General features: G+C 37.0%; 1 protein-coding gene across 1 annotated transcript in view; it reads left to right on the top strand.

The window, feature by feature from the left end:
- The window catches only part of LOC120220520 (glypican-6-like), a gene marked incomplete at its 3' end in the record, with an annotated part of 566,313 nt that extends 549,607 nt beyond the window's left edge, over positions 1–16,706 (top strand). Inside the window, exons 3-4 of the mRNA XM_039217650.1 lie at positions 8,544–8,935; positions 16,649–16,706. Coding sequence (XP_039073581.1) covers positions 8,544–8,935; positions 16,649–16,706 — 450 coding nt within the window. The remainder of the gene's footprint in view (positions 1–8,543; positions 8,936–16,648) is intronic.
- Positions 16,707–19,837: the final 3,131 nt, after the last annotated feature.

Raw genomic sequence — 19,837 nt, 5'->3', positions numbered from 1 at the left:
ATCTATAATTTTGGTGCCTATTGAGTTAAGCACGCTGTGGATGATGTCGTCTCTGAAAGACAAATGGGTCATGGGCAAGGACTAAAGTTATTGTCTGTAGGCCAAAACCAAGGAACTGTGCAATGATTCAAGTCAAGTCTGAAAGCATCTCAGTTTTTAATTTCACATGCATTGCTTAGGGTGAAATAGAAATACCGTCTGCAGGCTCCAAACAGTTGTTTGCTTTGGGCAGCAACCGTCAGCAGATTTCACATTTAATTCATGATTCACAGAATTAATAGTTTATCTATACCACCTTGTGAACATAAATGGCCTAATCAGTCTTTCTTACTTTAAAAGATATCTTCTGGAGAAATAAGCTACCAAGAAATAAACCATTTATCAATCTAATGTGTAAAGGATTGCTAAGTATAGAAAAAAAAAGTTTAACCTTGGGAAATGTGCATCCAAGCCAACAATTTCTATAAACTGCCTTATTGCTTCAAATCTCCCTATATCAACCAATTATATAGATGCGGCTTTCCTGGGAACTTTCTTTTGCATCTGAATCACAGCCCTGATTCAGAGAAGTCTCCTGGAATTTATTCTCTTCGGTGACTTAATTCAATCATATTAAATTGAAGGGCTTTGTTGCAAGGTATTGATTATTTTTAACAAACACTTACGATTGTAAACTGATGACTTTTCATTAAAATTTTCTTCATGGAATAGTCTAGTGATTAGATTAGACACATTGGAGAAATACAAAGTGGTGATGTCCCATTGATCTGAATAATGCATTTTGAAAGACACCGTTATATCCTTGGTTTTCTTGACTTATTGGTTAGGGGAATTTCCCTAGAACGCTTATGTTTCCACTTACTTATGAACTAATTAATAAGAGTTTCCAGCACACAGTGGGAGTAATATAATAAAAATAACCTTTGGATTAATATAGTGAGCAATTTTTGAATTATGTATTATGTTGATAGCTGATATATTATTTTCTGAAAATATTTTTTAATTTATAGTGAGTATTGTGTTTTGTTTTAGGGCCTTGTAAGATATCAAAAGATAGTTTAAATTTCTGTTTTTATTAATTACCATAAAGAGAAAGTTGAAAAAGAAAATTATGAAATTTTTTTATAACTTTATTGGTGTTAATAGTTTTTATTTTCCTTTTTCATTTTATACTGTCTATTTTATATGCCAAGTCTACTGTGGGATTTCTCCTCATAATAATCTCCAGGGACTCATTAGACCACAACGTTAGCAAAATTTAGGGGTGTCTACTTTAAAATCACTAAAGTCACCTAAATCCTCTAAATCATTAAAGTGATTTAAGAGTTTACTTTCAGATTTTAGTTACCTTGCAAAAGAATAAAAAGAGATGAATGGCCTACAGAGTTGTCAAAGCAAACTTTAACATACAAGATAAAAATAATGGAGAAAAGGAAATTTTATTCTACTACTTAGAGATAACAGACTAATAATTAAGTTGTCTTCCTACCTATGAGAAATGAAAGGCATAATACATTTTGTTGAATTAATTTGTCTTCAAGCATTTCACTTATGATTTTGAACCTTTATGCTAGGCACGGGCAAAGGTTTTCTGTAAAGGCATGGATATTAAATATTTAGGATATTTTGAACTACATAAATTCTTCATTGCATTTTCCTCTTCGTTGGCATTGGGTATTTGACTTGATTTTAGTCAGACATTTAAACGTATAGGTGAAGGTGTTCACAGATATGTGTACTTGTTGATAATGCACACATATTTTAAAACAATGTATACAATATATGTGAGCAAAATGAGGCGTATCTGTAGTCATATACAATATATGTGAGCATATAATGAGGCATATCTGTAGCCATATACAATATATGTGAGCATAAAATGAGGCATATCTGTAGTCAAGTAATTTTAGCCTCCTTTTGTGTGCCACTGTTCTGTGTACTGTAGCTATAATCCCAGGATCTGTGACTGACTTTTTCTAGTGGAAGCCACTTCTTTGAGGAAGCTATACCAAACTGAGGGATATCAGAATGCCCTCCAGTCTGTTATCTGCATGAACTAATGAGTATTAGTGGAGAAAGTAATCACACCTGAAAATTATTTGCAATAAATAATTTAGATTTGACTTTAGAATGCACTTTGCATATTTACATATGGTTTTACCCAGTGTCCTAGGAGTTTATGATACTTCTCATTAATTTTCAAATCACAGTGTGAAAATTTGACTTAGGTAAAACTACAAAGCCTTATTGGCTTGGAGCTCTGGGTTGCATGCTTGTTCAGTGGTCTAGGGCAACTGATTTCTGCTTATTTCTGAGCCTCCGTTTTCTCATCTGCAAACTCAGTATACTAATATCGAGCCTGTAAAGCCCATAATAACCATGCCTGACGTTTTGTGTGATGCCCATTATACATCAGGCAACTGTTCAGGTCCTCTGTCTCGCTGTGCTTGAAATTACCATCATCCATTGTTTCAAATCCATTTGTCCTCTTCACTGAAGTTTGGTATCTTGACTTTCCTCTGAAACTGTAACAGAGACAAATGGGAATGATGAAGATGTTGTGTTACCATATTGATTGCATTTTAAATCAGTTTGCTTCAGGGTGGGGAGCTCTTGAGTGAAAGAAATTTGGTTACATGATCCCTCAAACAGGAAAGATGTAGATTACTATTATTAGAATCACTTTGAAATTATATAGGCTATTAATTCATGAGATGAATGGACTGAGCAACTCATAGTGCTTATTAAAATATAATAAATTTAATCTATAGAAACATACATATATACACACAGCAAGAGAGAGTATGAATTAAGAGATAAGGAAGTCATAAATCATGAAAGAATTTTTGCTGACAGCAACATTGTCTCGTAATAAAGATTATTATTTCCCCCTTTTTGAATAAACTGTTATTTTGAAAATAATTTTATATAATTTTTCAACCTCATCAATTTTAAAAATGTATACTGAGGGTTTCTGTTTCTTACAGAGAAACACAACTGATGTTTAGGAAAAACTGCTAAGGTGAGGTAAGCACTTCACTTTGCAGTGAAGTAAGTTCACTGGGCATTGCCTATGAGTGTGAATGCGGTCGGCTCGGGACATCATAGCCATGAGGTCAAGGCCCCGCAGGGCCAGCAGCAGGAAAGGCAGTAATAAAGCCAAGCAAAGAATAGCTCAGGACAAATAGGGCTGTCCAGAGAGGAATTGAGGGTCTGGTAAGACAGTCTTACTGGACAGGGGCCATGAGGCCTTCTAGCTATAAATGCACAGGGCCTTGGAGCATGGGAGAATATGAATGTTTAAGTATGTATTTACTGTACAAGAGATTGAAGGATGTCAGGAGGCTGTATCAGTTACCTCCTGCTCTACAATGAACTGTAGCATCTTTCTCCCTGTGAGGTGGGGCCATGAAGTTATCACTAGCAAAGAGAATCCCAGACCAGATAGAGTCAAAGGGCATTTCATTGCATGTTCATGTTCATCTATCTATCTATGTATACACTCACTGTACACCACCTTTTAAGGCCCTGCCACATGACGGACACCATACATGGAACTAGTAATATTGGCCACCAACCATCTTATCCATGAATATAATGTGTATTTCAGCCCTTTCACAGAAAACATGGCTCCTTGAGTTTATCTCAGAAATAAGTTGCAGAGCTTTCTTTCTATAAATGTGCTGGTCTTTTTAAAAAAATTCTTTTAATGTTTATTTATGTTGAGAGAGAGAGTGTGTGGGAAAGCACGAGTGTATTTATGTTGAGAGAGAGAGTATGTGGGAAAGCACGAGTGGGGAAGAGGAAGAGAGAGAGGAGAGAGAAAATCCCAGGCAGGCTCCACACTGTCAGCAGTGTCTGATGTGGGCCTCGAACTCACAAAACTGAGATCATGACCTGAGCTGAGATCAAGATTCGGTCACTTAATCGACTGAGCCACCCAGGCTCTGCAGTGTGCGGGTCTTTTCTCTCAGTGTTTTGTCTCATTGTTCCTGTTTTTAGGCCTCTGAAATTTATCAGTAGAAAGGTAACTCTCAATGGATGGATTAAGAGTGATTTTGTCTCCCCTAAGGGACTTTCGATGATATCTGGAGACACTTTTGGTTGTCAGTACTGGGGAAAGGATGTGCATTTTGCATCTAGTACATGGGGCCAGGGATGCTACTTAATATCCTAGGGTGCACAGGACAGACCCACAATGACAAAGATTGAGCAGCTCACAATGTCAACAATACTAAGACTGAGACCCCTGATACAGAGGACTAGCCTCCAGCTGTCCCTTCCAGTAAAGCTACACCTGGCCAAGGATGACACTTCATGTGCCAAGCACTCTCTGAGCAACAGCAGTGCTTATCTCTTCTCTCAGAGCCTCATCCCCTGGAGAGTGGGAAGAGATAGGCCGTTTAGGGATCATGTATTCTCACCCTCAGAGTCTAACATAGAAGAGAGTAAACGGTGTTCCTCCACAAATGCTCCTCATCAATGCAGTATCTTCCTGGTGGTCATATCTGGCTGGTTATTATGTAAGGACGGAGACTTTTGAAAGGAGAGATCATCTCATAAGCTGCACCTGAAGGCTAACAGATTATGCAGAATGAGGAAGGGTATCCATATTGACTTATCCTTGAAAAAAGTATGGGGCGGGGGGCAGGGTGGTAATATTACTGTATCTGTGAATCATAACCCTTACTGTATATCAGTGTTATCAAACCATTTTACCCTCCACCACAGCTCCTCTGAGGCCTCAACCAGACCTTGGTCTCTGCTCTGGATTTAACCTGCTTTTGTGGAGGGAAGGGTAGAAAGACAGAGATTAGTAGAGAAATACACTTAACATGTGGGATTAAAGAGGCAAATTTAGGATACTGGCTTCCCCTGCCAGGACAGGTGTTATCTGTGACCATGTACAGATATGATGTCCACTGACTACGGACCAAAGCTTGCCACATTCACTGGGCTTTGTGATCACAGGAATTTACACCACCATCTTGAAGCACTCATTTTAAATAAGCTTTCAATGAGAAGTATTTTGGAAAGCATGAGAGTAGGAAAATGCTACAGTTTCTAGGTAAATACCGTTCAGCACCTAATCCAGTCCCTATGTACAGTTTGCCTGTAGATGCATTAACGAGACTTTTCCAGCTTGATTTGGGCAAAGCTTTTGCTGTTTCGGTGGACTGCGGATTCGTAGAGAGCCTCTCGTCTGCCTTTTCCCTCCGACTGGTCCCTCCCTCCAGCCCTGGATGCACCTTACATTTTGATCCATTCATTTGGAGGCTTCATTTGAAGCCTTTCTCGGATATCCTTAGGGCAGCTTTTGGCTCCTCAGAGTTGATTTTTGCCCCTTAAGAGGCCTCTCCAAGTGATCAGGCAGTGTGCAGACTTTCTTTTTGCCTTTGGAATAGTGGTGGTTTTTATCTACAAGATTGTTCCCCCACTTGAAGCAATCTGCCTGGCAGCAAACAGATGTCTGTATCCAGATCTCCCTTCTAGATGAATAAGATCCTTCCAGAGGCTAATGCTGGCTGGTAAAAAGTGCTTTTGTGCATCTATGAAGTATAACTGAGCCCTAAGCAACAACCTTTGATGTGTATTTTGTGAATGGGGAAGAGGGAAAAAAAAAAAAGCAAAAACATTTTTTTCTACCAAACTGTTTCTTGCAGATGAAAATTTTTGTTGACAGAAGGCCTCAGCCAGTGTGAGGTTTGCCCTCACTGAGGAAACAAAGGTTGGATGGACGCTGTTTTTCCTTACATTGTTCTGCAATTTCATTCTCTGTGCTGTTTGGGCATAATACTTTGTCAGCAAAGTGGGTCTGATAACTGTCTTCCAAAACTCCATCTTGTTTGGCTTGGTGAGAAACAATTTTCAGCGAAGCATAAAATACTTTGTTCAAAGAGTCAACCTTCAAAAGGTGGAAGTCTAAGTCCATGGGCAGGCTAAAAATGAAATGAGTGTACTTATTTTTGGAGGACATTAGTTTTGCCTCAGTACCTCGGATCCCCATCTTTCATAAGATCTAAGATCAATGTGCCTTAAGGTAGCAACATTTGTCATAATTGCCTGATACATTAGCATCTTTCAATACCAAATATTAACTTTGACTATGAGATCACTAAACCATGTAATGATTTTGAACAGGGAATAATAACTTGACTTTTGAGGACCAGTGAAGCTAATAGCAAACTTTTAAGACAAAGACATACTCTTAGGATTTAAGCTAGGAACCGAATGAAATGTTTATGGAGCCCTATGCATTGAAATATGAGGACTTGATTTCATTATTCAATTATAAATACTAATTTAGGCATATAGAAGCAAATCACATGACACGGTAAGTGAGCGGTTTGTTTTTAACCATTCAGCCTCAACGCAGGCGTAAATCCAGTGTACCTTTCTATTCTCCATATCAAGAAGGGAAGAGCCTAAGGAATGTCACTTTCAGTAAAAGCAAAAAAATAAAAATTTTATCCCCATCGAGAAGATTTCTACCTCAAGTCTTTGCAGAGCAATGAGAATGAGAAGATTTTTTTTTCCTTTTTTTTAAGCTCTTTGAAAATCCAGACCACACTATTGATTACTAACTATTCATTGCTGAAGGCACTACTCTGTATTCAATAAATTAAGCTTTAATTCCTGAGTCCAACAAAATAATTGACCTCAAAAAGAAGATAAATGAATAGGCTGTCCTGAGCTCATGATTAGAATCCACTTTCCAGTCTCATTATATTCGTATTTTTCAATTCAGTGATTTTTCCATTCTTTTCTAGTTTCGTTCACAAGCTATAACACCTTCCACCCTGCTGCTATATCAACAAGGCCAAGCTCTTTCCATTCTTGGTTTTGAGAAGGAAAGATTTTATTATGATAGTTTTATAATTTAGTATTAACATTGAGAATACAATATAGTTTCCATTTTAGGACAAACTGGGTAACTAGTATTTCTGAAAACTTCTGAACTGTTCTTGATTTCGTAAAATCCAAAATAACATAGACACAGCATGCATAAACATTTTGATTAAGGTAAGAAACATTTGGTGGCTTGTGTAAGATCACACAGGATTTGTAAACCATGACTTAGGAAATCCCTCATTTATTGCTGCTCCTGTCACCACAGAATTTCCGTATTTAAGAAAGTATATCGTTTCATAGTAAGAAGGTAAACATGTGACTAGAGTCCTTTTTAAGGTTTGTTGCTTTGGTTTTATTTGAAACCAAGTAAAAAATATCATTATCATTGCAGGCACTATTTAAAGATTAAGCAGTAGTTCAATGTTAACATTATTCAGAATTTAATACCAAGGTCTTCTAATAAAGCAGGAATAAGGTGTAATTTCCAAGGACACTGGAGAGAGATGTGTGACATTTTTCCTTCTGTGTCTCAGGAGAAAAACACGCCAGAGTTCCAGAAAAAAGGAAGCTAATTTGTATGTTCTTGTTTGCCTTCCTTCTTGGATTCCTTGAGGCATCCTGGACTTGACTTGCACTTGCATTAGCTAAGAAGGGGGCATACTATCAGAGAATAACGAGAACTCTGAGAGGTAAAACAGAATCCCTCAGATCTTGGGAACTTGGATTCATAAACTCAGAGCCATTATCTCTTCTTAGCCTTTTTTCCCACCCTAATTCACATTCTGCGAGTGGGATAACCCTTGAGTTTACTCTACCCAGGCTCACTTGTGCAAACAGATAAGGGCCCCCCATACATGAAGTGTGTCTTGAGGAAGCCTAACATGAGGCCTAAAGAGACTAACAGTACCCGGGCATGTTAATTTCTTATTTTTTGCAGCCTATTCATGTTCTGCTGCAGGATAGCAGAGTACATTTCTTGGTGTACTTTTTTTCATTTAGGACTTTTTAGGCAGAAAGCCCAACAGCCCATATTTTATTCAAGTTCTATAAAATGATATATTTATATCATTTTATATTTATATTTATAATGGTACTGCAAAGTACTTCATAACTTTTTGACTCATTATGGCAAACTAAATTATGTTCATTATAGCTTTGGTATTAAGTGAATTTAATTGCATTATGAATCTCTGAACACTGATAATTGATTGCTATATATAGCAACTACAGAGACTCCAAAATATTACATTAATGTAAATATCCCATTTATGAAGTATTCCAAATAACAGCAATTTAATTGAATTTAGTGTTAGAACAGATTTATAAATAGGCTGGAGCAAAAGTTTTTATCAGTATGCTTTTGTTATTATGTTAATGAAGTACTTTGCAACATACTTTGATTTGAGTTTATATCAAATTAGGATTTTCTAAAACTTAACAATAAATGAAAAATGAAGCCAGCTACTTTGGAGGAGTAATAAATGGTATCTCCTAATGTTAATCGATGTTCTTTCAAATAGAAATCATGTGGTCTTCTGTTTCCTTTGACTGGTAGAAGATCAGATGTAGGGCAGATGTTACTTAAAATACTATCATCAATTCATTGATGCCTTAATCACAGATTAAATTTTTGTATGCTTTGAGCATTCTGGATCTTACTAATCATGACTGTTTTCTTGGTTTATTTGCAGAATTTTTCCGAGAGCTCCTGGAGAATGCAGAAAAGTCACTAAATGATATGTTCGTACGGACGTACGGAATGCTGTACATGCAGAATTCGGAAGTGTTCCAGGATCTTTTCACGGAGCTGAAAAGATACTACACCGGGGGCAATGTAAACCTGGAGGAGATGCTCAATGACTTCTGGGCTCGGCTCCTGGAACGGATGTTTCAGCTGATAAACCCACAGTATCACTTCAGCGAGGACTACCTGGAATGTGTGAGCAAATACACAGACCAGTTGAAGCCGTTTGGAGATGTACCCCGGAAATTGAAAATTCAGGTCACCCGTGCCTTCATTGCTGCCCGGACATTTGTCCAGGGCCTAACTGTGGGCAGAGAAGTTGCAAACCGAGTGTCCAAGGTAATTGAAAATCTGCTGTCTTTCTAATTGGTCTTTCTCTTCTGCTCTGTTTTTCAAACCACTGTTCTAAAAAAAAATTTTTTCAAGGTGAAGTTTCTCTTACAGTGGTCCTTACTCTTAGAGTAATCAGATAAATGTAAAGGTTTAATTCTGTTTTATTCATTCATTCATTCATTCATTCATTCATTATTTATTTATTTATTTATTTATTTATTTTGCTTTGTATAAGAGGAGATAAGATTTCAATCCATTCCATGTTTGGAACATAGTGTTAATATTAATCTGTGATATAGCAGAGGAGCTTTTATCGGGAATGGTGCAGAAACAGGTGTCTGGTAACCAAGACCACTTGGCACTCCTGAAGAGAGTTTTAAGAATGATAAATAGTCATGAAACAGTCCATCCGGAGGTTATAATCCTCTAGGAAGTCACAAGGTGATAGTCTTCATGAGGTTTGCAAGTAGAGACAAGCTGCTGTTCAGACACTGGCTTCTGGCATTTCTTCTTCTTTATCACTTGTAAAAGTGGCCAAATTCCTCAGTAGTGGAGGAAGAACCCTTCACTAACACCTGTAGAACTGGATTAGGGAAGAAAAATGAATACAAAGTATAGGCCCTGGCAGGGAATTCCTTTTGTTATCCATTAGCTTTGTAATTCAATGCTGCATATCGCATGGGGCTTATGAGCAAGATAAATCACGAATACACATGGCGCCCTTCCTTGAGAATGTCTCTAAACCTTTAATGCCAGGGGTCTTTCTCCACTGCTTTCTTTAAACATTGACTATTTCCTGTGCCTTTGTTTAAATTCTTCCTCGACATTCAACCGTCCCTAGGAGATGGGCTTGCCCATTTATGAGGTCAGTCCAACAAATAAACTGAAAGATGATTACTCTAAGACGTAAAGTAAAAACAGCACATAATGGGAATCTGGTATTATGTCACTCAAAAAGGTCATATTTGTACAAAGATTAATGCCAAACACTACTTTCTTAGTGCAGGGCTGTGTCATAGAGCCCCATATTTCTCATAACTATTGGTACTAAACTGCCATGTTTCTTTTTTCTCCACCTTGATGTCCTCAGTATTTACATCTTGGTGTAAAGACTGTGTATACCTGTAAAAAATGTTTCTCCATGGCACTATTTATAAATTTAATAGCAATCCATTTTTAAATGACCTATTCCTATTGAGAGTATTTGAGCATATGGAAAGAGTATTTTCAAGAAGCCTCGAAAAAGATTAATTACATAAGGCTTAATAATGTAAAAGGTATATAACTCTGATGTTTAAAATGATGTGTTTTTTTTAATTGAAAATCAACAATATTTTGGAACAATAGCAAAGGAACTGAGCCCCAAAAATGGATTAATAAGAAACTAGCCAGGTGGAATAGCAAGAAGAAATATGATCACCTGAGAAAGTCTGTAAAATATATACAAGTACAAAAAATAATTATGTATCCCATATATTCTTAAGCAGTTAATTTTTTTAAAAAAAAGATACTTTTAGTCACAAAGGCTTCAAATCGAAGCCTTTGCTTTTGCTGGAGATTGAAATACACAGCCAGCTTTTAAGAAACGCAAGGTAAGAAATTCAAAGCTTGGATTGATCTATGCAATGTTCTTGATTGTTTACTTGCTTCTGGCTGAGTGTGAATAACGTTTAGATGCATATATTTTGGCCTGGGGATGTCCTGGTACGATGAGGGAATGTTTTCTAGCAAAGTATCTAAAAGGTATCGGGGAGACTGCTGCTGATTCTTTCCAAGTTCTCAGAAGATAACATTAACATCTGCCCGGAGATGGCATCTCTCTTTTATCATTCCCTGACTATCTCAGTCTGAGGTCTTTGTAGGTCAAAATCTAATCTACTACTCTTCATGACATGGAGGCTGACATCATGGAACAACCAGCAATGGAATATGACTTTTAATTTTTTTCTGGACATGATGAGGGATATACTCTTTAACACTGCAATCTTGCGTCTCCTGATCTTTTCATGATCAGCATTCATTTGCTGAGCAACTGCTGTGGATTTGTGATGTAGTTTGTGATCATGTAACCATGGAATGTAGATTGTTCTGTGCAGATACTCGCTTGTCTGGCCTGAATTTCATTAGCCCTAATCTACTCAAATCATAAATCCCATGTTGACATATGGGTACTACCTTGTAGAAAGAGAGAGAGAGAGAAAGAGAGAGAGAGAGAGAGAGAGAGAGAGAGATGGTTTAAAAGAAGCTGAACCTTTTTTTTTTTTCTAAAATAATTTATGACTCAGGGATTTAAGTATATTACCAAAGACCTTTCTCACCTAATGGTTACCAGATGGTCTGTACCTAACAAAACCAAAAATATATCTACCAGGACTATTGGCATGCTGATAATTTTCAGCACCCAAACTATTTTTTGTAATAAGAATAAAATATTACAAGGGTTAAATATTTTAAGAGGCAAAGCAAGAATGGTGTTGGAGGTTTAAGTCCTTCATAAATCTGGGGCGTCCCTGTGGCCCGTTACTTGAGGGATTTAGAGTTGGTGAAATGATTGCAAAAGAGGTAAGGAATTCAACACGATATTCGCAAATGGAGATCAACAAACTAGGTTACCTCCTGCATCTTGGTTTGTAGAATACTTTTTTTCCTTCTGTTTCTCACTTCTCTTTCAGTTGCTTCTCAAATCTTGGAAGATGTCATTAATAGCTTCTAATTAATTGTTTTGACTGTAAAATTTATCTCTTTGGCAAAACACAGCCATTTGACACTAATGTTTTGACATGATATTATAGGGAATTTTCGCACCAGAAAAATGGAGGAATAATTTGGAGGCATCAACACAATTATTGTTTAAACCTAGCTTTGCCATATTACAGACAAAAGCCTTGTCTTTTTCTCAGCACTGAAAGGAGCAAGTTAATTTTAAGTAACTAACTGGAAATCTGGTTCTAAGAAGTGTTCAATGATCCTAGAGTGAATATCTGTGGTCAGTTAGCCAGGGTTCAGTTCCTGTGTGAGTGACTAATTTTGAGAGTGCTGAGTGTTGACAAAATACAGAGATTTGGTAGCTTTCATACTTTACTGGTGGAAGTATAAATGGATGTGTTCACTTTGGATGACAATTTGAAAATACCTGTATCGTTGAAAAACGGCATATCCTAACATGGCAGTTCTACCCCAGAAGTGGAACTGGTATATATATATGCATGTGTGTGCAGGCAGATATGACGAAGAATGTTCGCAGCAACATTGGTTACAATAACATGAAAATTTGAAAACTCACAAATGTCCATTGACATACATGGTGATCTCGTCACACCATGAAATCCCATGGAGCATTGAAAATAAGTGAACTATAACCACACTCATGGATGAATTGCAGAAACCTCATTTTGAGAGAAAAACATTACCAAAGAATACATACAATTAATATAAAGTTCAAATAATGTAAAACAAAGGAATACATTATTGCAGAATAAAGATATATGTGACAAAACTCCGGAGAAGATATTTAAAAATTAGAAACACAAACATTAGATGGTCATTTCCTTTGGGGTTAGGTTTGGAGCTATTATAAAGGTGGGTTATACAGGGATTTCTAAAGTTATTGGATAACATACTGTTTCTTAAGCTCTAGACAACATGTGCAGTTGGGGGTAGATTTCAGACCATTTTAATGAAAGAGATTCAAATGGGGAAAGAGTTTGCCATTGTTCATCTCTGATTCTCTTCATCTGTGCAGATATGATCAAATCCCTGAGCTGCCCCCAGTAGTTTATCAGACTTACTGCTGTTTGTAGATTTGTTAACCATTCACTTTCCATGCTCCATCTTGTGCAATGATATCAGGTAGGCTTAGAAGGCAAAGCTCTAAACTGAAGTTAAAAGCAAATTTTGATAATGCAGTAGCCTGGAAAGAAAGAATCTAGACTATTTCTTAGCATTGTTCCTTTATTAAAACACCACTCCCATTAGGGAGTGGAAACACAGATGCCAGCTTGTGACACACTGTGAAACACACAGAGGGCTCCATTAAAGAAGTGTTAATGGGTTGTCTGCTTAGACCCATCTTCACCTATTTGGCAAATGTGGAAATGACTCTCCTGTCTTCACTGGTCTAACCTGATGGCTGTCTTTCTGCTTTAATCAAAGTGACTTCTATGAGTAAAAGCTGTAAATTATGTCATTACAACTGCATCAGTTATGGAAGTCATTCCAGTGATTCATTCCAGACAGTTGGGTAGATATTAGAACTGAGATCCAGAGAACTTGCACCTTTGCCAAATACTGTTGTGTATCTCTTGTCTGTCTGTCTGTCTGTCCATCCATCCATCCATCCATTCACCTACCTAAAATTCTTCTTTCTTGTGGGTCATGACTTTGAAAAGAAAGTTTGGCTTTTAGTCTCTAGTAAGACCAGAATATTTTTATCAGTAGACACCTGCCTATGTCTGCTACTGTTGTTTTTGCATGAAGAGCCTCTTAGATGGTTCATCCACCTGAGTAAATAGCTTTGCATTCGCAATGCAATGCCTAGAAAGCAATAAACAGAGCCAATTTTCAATAAATGTGGTTGGTGGACTATGAAAAAATTTATCATCAAATTTGATGAAATGAAGGCTATGAAATACATCCATTGAGAGCGTTCTCTGATCACAATGGAAAACCATTCTAAAGAATTTTACCATGGATATAATTTACAAGAGAAGTGGTATTCTATTTAGCAGTTTGCTTTGGGGAAAGAATTTAAGATATAAAGTAAGACCACCTGTTGTAGCTATCACCCGACTCACTTGTATCATTCCTTTTATGGTGATCTTTTAATTGGAGTTAATTTTTAGGGAGTCATCCATAATGAAAAGGACCACAAAAAGGTCTTAGGTGAATGAAAACTTTTTATACCTCTTCTTTGATTAGTGTTTTCTCTTCTGTAATTGATGATTATTCAGTGTAAGTCATTTCAATAATATGTTGTTAGGAAGAATAGATAAGCCTTTTGAAATGATCAATAATGCTTCTATGTTTACAACTTTTAAGTCAGCATAAATAACACATGCTTGCTGTTTATGATGGTGGTGTGGGCATTATATTTAGAAAGTACTTTGCAGTCATTAAATAAATAATATCATGATAAAAATAGTAACAAAATGATATTAGTACTAGGAGTCATAACAATGAAAATAGCTTATTAATGTAATTCATTGAAAATGTATGAATTTTACCATGGTCGATGTGCTGTGATAAGCTCTGAAAGTCACAATAATATAAGGAAATCCCACTGTCAGAAGAAGAAAAAAAAATTTCCCTCAAGTATAGCATGTGGGATTCTACAGATGTGTTTAGAGAATTAACAGAAACTGTCTGTTTGATTTGATTAAACACTTTGGTGATTTTGATTAAGACAATTAAAATATCTTACTGATTTTAAGTTCTCTTGAAAAATACGTAGCTTAGTTGTATGATTTTGAAAAATAGTTGAGATAAGAAAAGGGTAGAAATTGAGGAAAATGAAGCCACTTATATCCAATGCATTAAAAGCTATTTGTCTATTCTTTCTCTCTGTTCCTTTTGTAGCTTATGTCTGTTTCTAATATGTATGCCTGAGTTAGGCTACTTTATTTTAAAATTATACTATCTAATTCCATTAAAATGAGTCCCTTTCTTGCCATTGAATTTGGTTGTGAAGTTTTATTCATTTTGAAAGAAGTTAACGAGTTTCTTAACTCTGTCTAAATATAACATAAGTAGGAAAAATTTGGGAACCACAGTTCTTTCTATACTGTATCTAATAGGTATACTCTCTCTCTCCACTGTAGTTCAAGGTGGGTAGTTATAATAAGCCGACATTCTTCTCATCCCAGTGTGGACTCTTGTAAAAATGAAGCTATTTTATACTTGTTCATTGTGTATTTTATGTCAAGTACTATTGGTAAGTTTGTGAGATACCAAGACCCCGCAAGTTAATGTATTTGCAAGTACTAATTGGAAAGACACACACACACACACACACACACACATACACACATACACACACACAATGTATACTGAGAGAATTATGCAGTAAATGTTCTGGGAACAGAAGGGAGAGGCATCTAGCTTAATCTTATTTGCCAAGAAACTTTCAGGGGCATAAAAGTCTGAACCACAAGTTGAAGGATGCATGGGCATTGGGCAGATGGTGAGGACATCTAGCATGGTGAAGGATGCTTTAAGCAGAAGCAACAGTGAGCAGAAGCACAGAGGTATAAAACCAAATGATGTGTGCAGGTAGCTGCAAGCACCTGGTGTTCCTGAGGCATAAGGTACAAGGCAATGAATAGCAAGAGATTAATAAGCTGGAGGCCCAAACTGAACACTTGAATAAAAATTATTTCACTAACAATTTGGTGCATGTCTGTTTTGACTGAATAATTAACAACAACAACAAAAAAAACAACTTTCTGTGGTCTAGAAGCATTCTGGTTTTTTGATGGACAAATGAATGCTGAGCACTTACTGTGTGTCAGGCATTGTTCCGTAAGAAACAGGAAATAATAATGAATAGCATTATCCTTGAGGAAATCTAAGACTATCCAAAAGTTCAACTGTGGTGCAAATGATCAGGATAAAGGCAGAGATCTATATAGAACACTATGTGAATCAAGGGAAATACACATTCCCCTTTGTCTTGGGAAATTGGGAAAGGCACTGTAGATTAGGTAATAGACTTTAAGAATGAATAGGTATTACAGAGAGAGAAATGCTGTAAGGCTTTCTTGTCCATGGCCCAGCAGGTTCAAAGGCACAAATCATGAAAAGTCATAGTAGTTTGGAGGTGAAACCAGGAGGTAGATTTGAACCATATTATTTGGGTCATAGTTTATCTTAAGGAAGGTGAAGGACTTGGGATAGGCAAGGGAGAACAGTAATTTTTTAAAGAGACAATTATGTGATCTGATAAATCACACCTTTAAAAAGGTGGTCCATGGGGATGATAATCTGGATTGGGAGACTGACAGCAGCTGCGGTGATGGGAAACTGTTGCAATTGCCTAGATAAACAGTGATGAGACCTGGGTCAGCAGGTGGAGCAGAGTGGAGAATGCACCAGGAGAGACAAACACACCAGCACAGTATATGGATGGTGTGTCTTCTCAGGTTGCCTCCCGGCATCAAGCACAGTTCCGGTCACAAAATTTGTTCCCATTTAGTAACAGCTGTCTGCCTGCTGACTGGTTTGAGTATCAACACCATATCATTGATTGTTAGCAAAGTATGGTAACATTTGGCTAGAGAAAGAAGGGAATAGGGTCAGATGAAATATCATAGTGTATAAAGATTTAAAGAGGATACAGAGAGGGGCGCCTGGGTGGCTCAGTCGGTTGAGCGTCTGATTTCGGCTGAGGTCATGATCTCACGATTCGTGGGTTCAAACCCCACATCGGGCTCTGTGCTGACAGCTCAGAGCCTGGAGCCTGTCTTCAGATTCTGTCTCTCCCTCTCTCTCTCCATGCCTCCCCTGATTGCACTGTCTCTCTCGGAAAATAAATTAAAAACATTAAAAATAATAATAAATAAATAAAGAGGATACAGAGAAAGAAGACAAATGATGAGAGCCAGAAAAGCTTATTGTCCTGAAAGTAAAGAGAACAGAACTTAAGAAACAAGTAGCAAGCAACAGTGTGACTACCCTGGTTTTAATTGGTTGAGACGTTAACTCTTCTGCCACTACGCGTTCTAGAACAAGCATGGTCCATGGACTGGTGCTCATGAGCAGGCTGTTATGGTTTTGCAACAAGGTAAGTACACCTGAAAGCACTTTAAAAATCTTAATAGCAGTTTCACATTGACCCAGCATCCAAGACAGCATCAGTAGACTTTTCCTTGAATATTATTGAACATTTCTGGTGAGTTCCTTGGTATGAGCTACATCTTAGTTATACTCCGTCAGGTTAGGTATCAAGGCATAACATACTGGGAATAATCACATAACCAACCAAATCCTGTCTAGGTCATTTGAGCCTCAGAAAGTTAGTCTGAGATGTTTTGTTCTAGAACAATGCTAAGAATACAAAACAACCTATTTGGCTTGATTTTGTTGGTGTGTCTGGACTTTCTCCCCCCCATATGCAGTTTCTCTTTACCTCTTTTTGTGGCCTTCTAGCCTAGCCCTTTCCCCTGGCGTGCATTCTGTGTGTTCGCCACCATCATGGGCTCCTGTAAACCTGTTTTGATTGGCACATCCTACTGTCTGCCTTTGCCCCACAAGTCCTAGAACTCTAGGGCCATGGAAAACGTGTGCTACAACCAGATGTCTTTGTTACTAATAGGGAACATCCAGTGGTGAAATGTGCCAATTAAGGTACAGCACAAATAAAAAAGGCCCAAGGATAAAACTCTGCAAAGTGCTGCAACTCAAAGAATGCTTCTTCTAAAATGGCTTCATAAAGACAAACGGACCTGACACTTTATTCCGGTGTCAGCGCCGACTCTTTTCTTGGATATGTATCTGTGAATGTATTTATTCTTCTCCTGTGGGAAGGTTCTGTGCAACAAGATTTGAACAATAGTCATATTGTAATTACTTACACATGCAAAAACATACCCAGAGTGTTGGCTGGACGCTGCGGGCTGTGTGATAGGGTACGCTGAACCTAAAAATTTGGAGGAGTTTTCTTTTCTTGTCCCACCTTCATGGAGCAAGTGTAACAAGGACATTCCCTGAGGCAATATCAGTGCATTGTGGAGGTTTATGAGCCAAGATGCACATGGAAAAGAATTTGAATAAAACTTGACAGATATATTGCACTAATAATGCTGACACAGTGAAGCAGGACTTTTGTAAAGAGTATGACGCGTTGGTATTTTTAAAAATGCGGCATTAGGTCATACAGATATCTGATTGTATAAAAGATGGGGTTACATTTTCTCCATTGTTATCTTTGTGATTACAGGCAGGGGTTATTCCCCTTCATGTGTATGCATTTTACCTCTTCATCTTGATGAGCGATATTCAGCACAGACACAATGGATCAATCCCAGATGCTTAAAAAATAAAGCATCACCCCACACAATGTCAAAGCTCTACATTGTTTTGTGTCTAAATTGGATAGCCAAGTATGAAAATGGACAGTTCAGAGTGTCAGTAATGGGATAATGGTGACTTTGACATTCAGATGTAAGTAAATCTGTAGTCCAAATCAATTGATATTCCAAGTTAACATGAGTTGACACTTAAGCAGTGGGCATAAACAGATTTTTAAAAATTCATTTTTACCCTTGCAGGAATGTGCTGCATGTCAAAAATGCCAATGTCATATTTAATACTCAGCAGATAATGGGATTTTCATGGGAATTTTATCCTCTTTAGTTTTTAGTATCCTAAGAAGTCAGAAAGGGAAAGTTTTCAGTGTTCATTTGGTACAGGATTTGGCAATCAGAAAGTCATTCAACATTTTAAACTTTCATAAATGTATTAATTATGAAAACTCTTATGCTGCATACTATTCTCATAGTAGTTATAAATATGAGTCTCTCCATAAAGAAATATATTGGTTTATAGATAATGGATGCTGAGGCACCTGGGTGGCTCAGTCGGTTAAGCCTCCGACTTTGGTTCAGGCCATGATCTCACAGTTTGTGAGTTTGAGCCCTGATCAGGCTCTACGCTGACAGCTCAGTGTAGGGAGCCTGCCCTGGATTCTGTGTCTCCCTCTCTCACTCCCCTTCCCCTGCTCATGCTCTGTCTCTCTCTCAAAAATAAATAAACATTAAAAAAACCTGATAGATAAATAAGTAACATAAATGAATGAATCAATCAATCAATAAATAAATAACGGGTGTTAAAACTTTCCTCATTTGCTCTTGGTTTTCTAACGACACATTTCCTTACTAAAATTATATCTAGATTTAAGGCAAAATTTATTTTACTGGATTTCAATGGAAATGGACAGAGGTTAGTAAGAAATACAAGATTTTATAGGGCTTTAAAAATAGCGGAGAACCAATCACTCTACAGATGTGCTCATTCCTTTCTTCTTAGGGTTTTGTTGTTCAAATTAGAGTCTGGGCCAAGGAGAATTTAAGTATGCCTGCAATAACACATTTTATAGAAAAGACAAACCTTATGATATCCTGCTGCATTTCTGTATAGAATATAACTATATAAAATATTTATGACATTATTTCCATAAAATATCGGAAATATCTATTGTGGGATGGAGAAAAAAGTACTCTGACATTTTGGCTAAGATGGCAGAGAGAATTCAGTTTGAAAGTCTTTTTTATTTGTGCAGATTCTTTCTTTTTTTTTTTTTATAGTTAAAGTGATAGCTTTTTTCCAGGAATAGCGCGGTATACCAGTTGTTTAATACATTGTAAAACTTACAATTCCTGGCTATCCAAGCTCTCCATGTTGGTCAATTTATATTTGGTTACTTGTGCTGTTATTATAGGACCAAATTCACTGGGGAAATGAGATAATCTGATCAATCACTCAAGCCAAAGGGACTTCCCCTCCACCCCTTCAAATTATCAAGAAAGTTTAAATAAAATTTTGACCCTAGCTTAAATCACCTAGATATTTATTTTTTGTAGGTAGTTAGTAAAATAATTTTATGCATTTTTCATGTTTTCTGACTATAAAATCAATATGTGCTCATCCAGAAAGCAAAACAAAGTAGAAAACGCAGAAAAGACAAAGAAGAAAACAAGATAATCCTAAATTCTCACTACCCAACCAGTGTCAAAGATGGGTTAAAAGATGATCTGTGTCAAAAGTTTGTTTCTAGTCTTTTTATAACCCTAATATATACTTTATATTACACATTGTTAATTGCCATATGAGATGGTTCATATTGGATTCTACTTTTTTCATTTTTACATCAGAAGGATTTCCCCACTTTGATAGCATTTCCTTAAAAATTACCCT

The sequence above is a fragment of the Hyaena hyaena genome, unplaced genomic scaffold, assembly GCF_003009895.1.
Source record: "Hyaena hyaena isolate Hyena2069 unplaced genomic scaffold, ASM300989v1 scaffold_703, whole genome shotgun sequence".
Classification (NCBI taxonomy): Eukaryota; Metazoa; Chordata; class Mammalia; order Carnivora; family Hyaenidae; genus Hyaena; species Hyaena hyaena.
The sequence above is the reverse complement of the archived record's forward strand: the minus strand, read 5'-3'. Positions and strand labels throughout refer to the sequence as shown.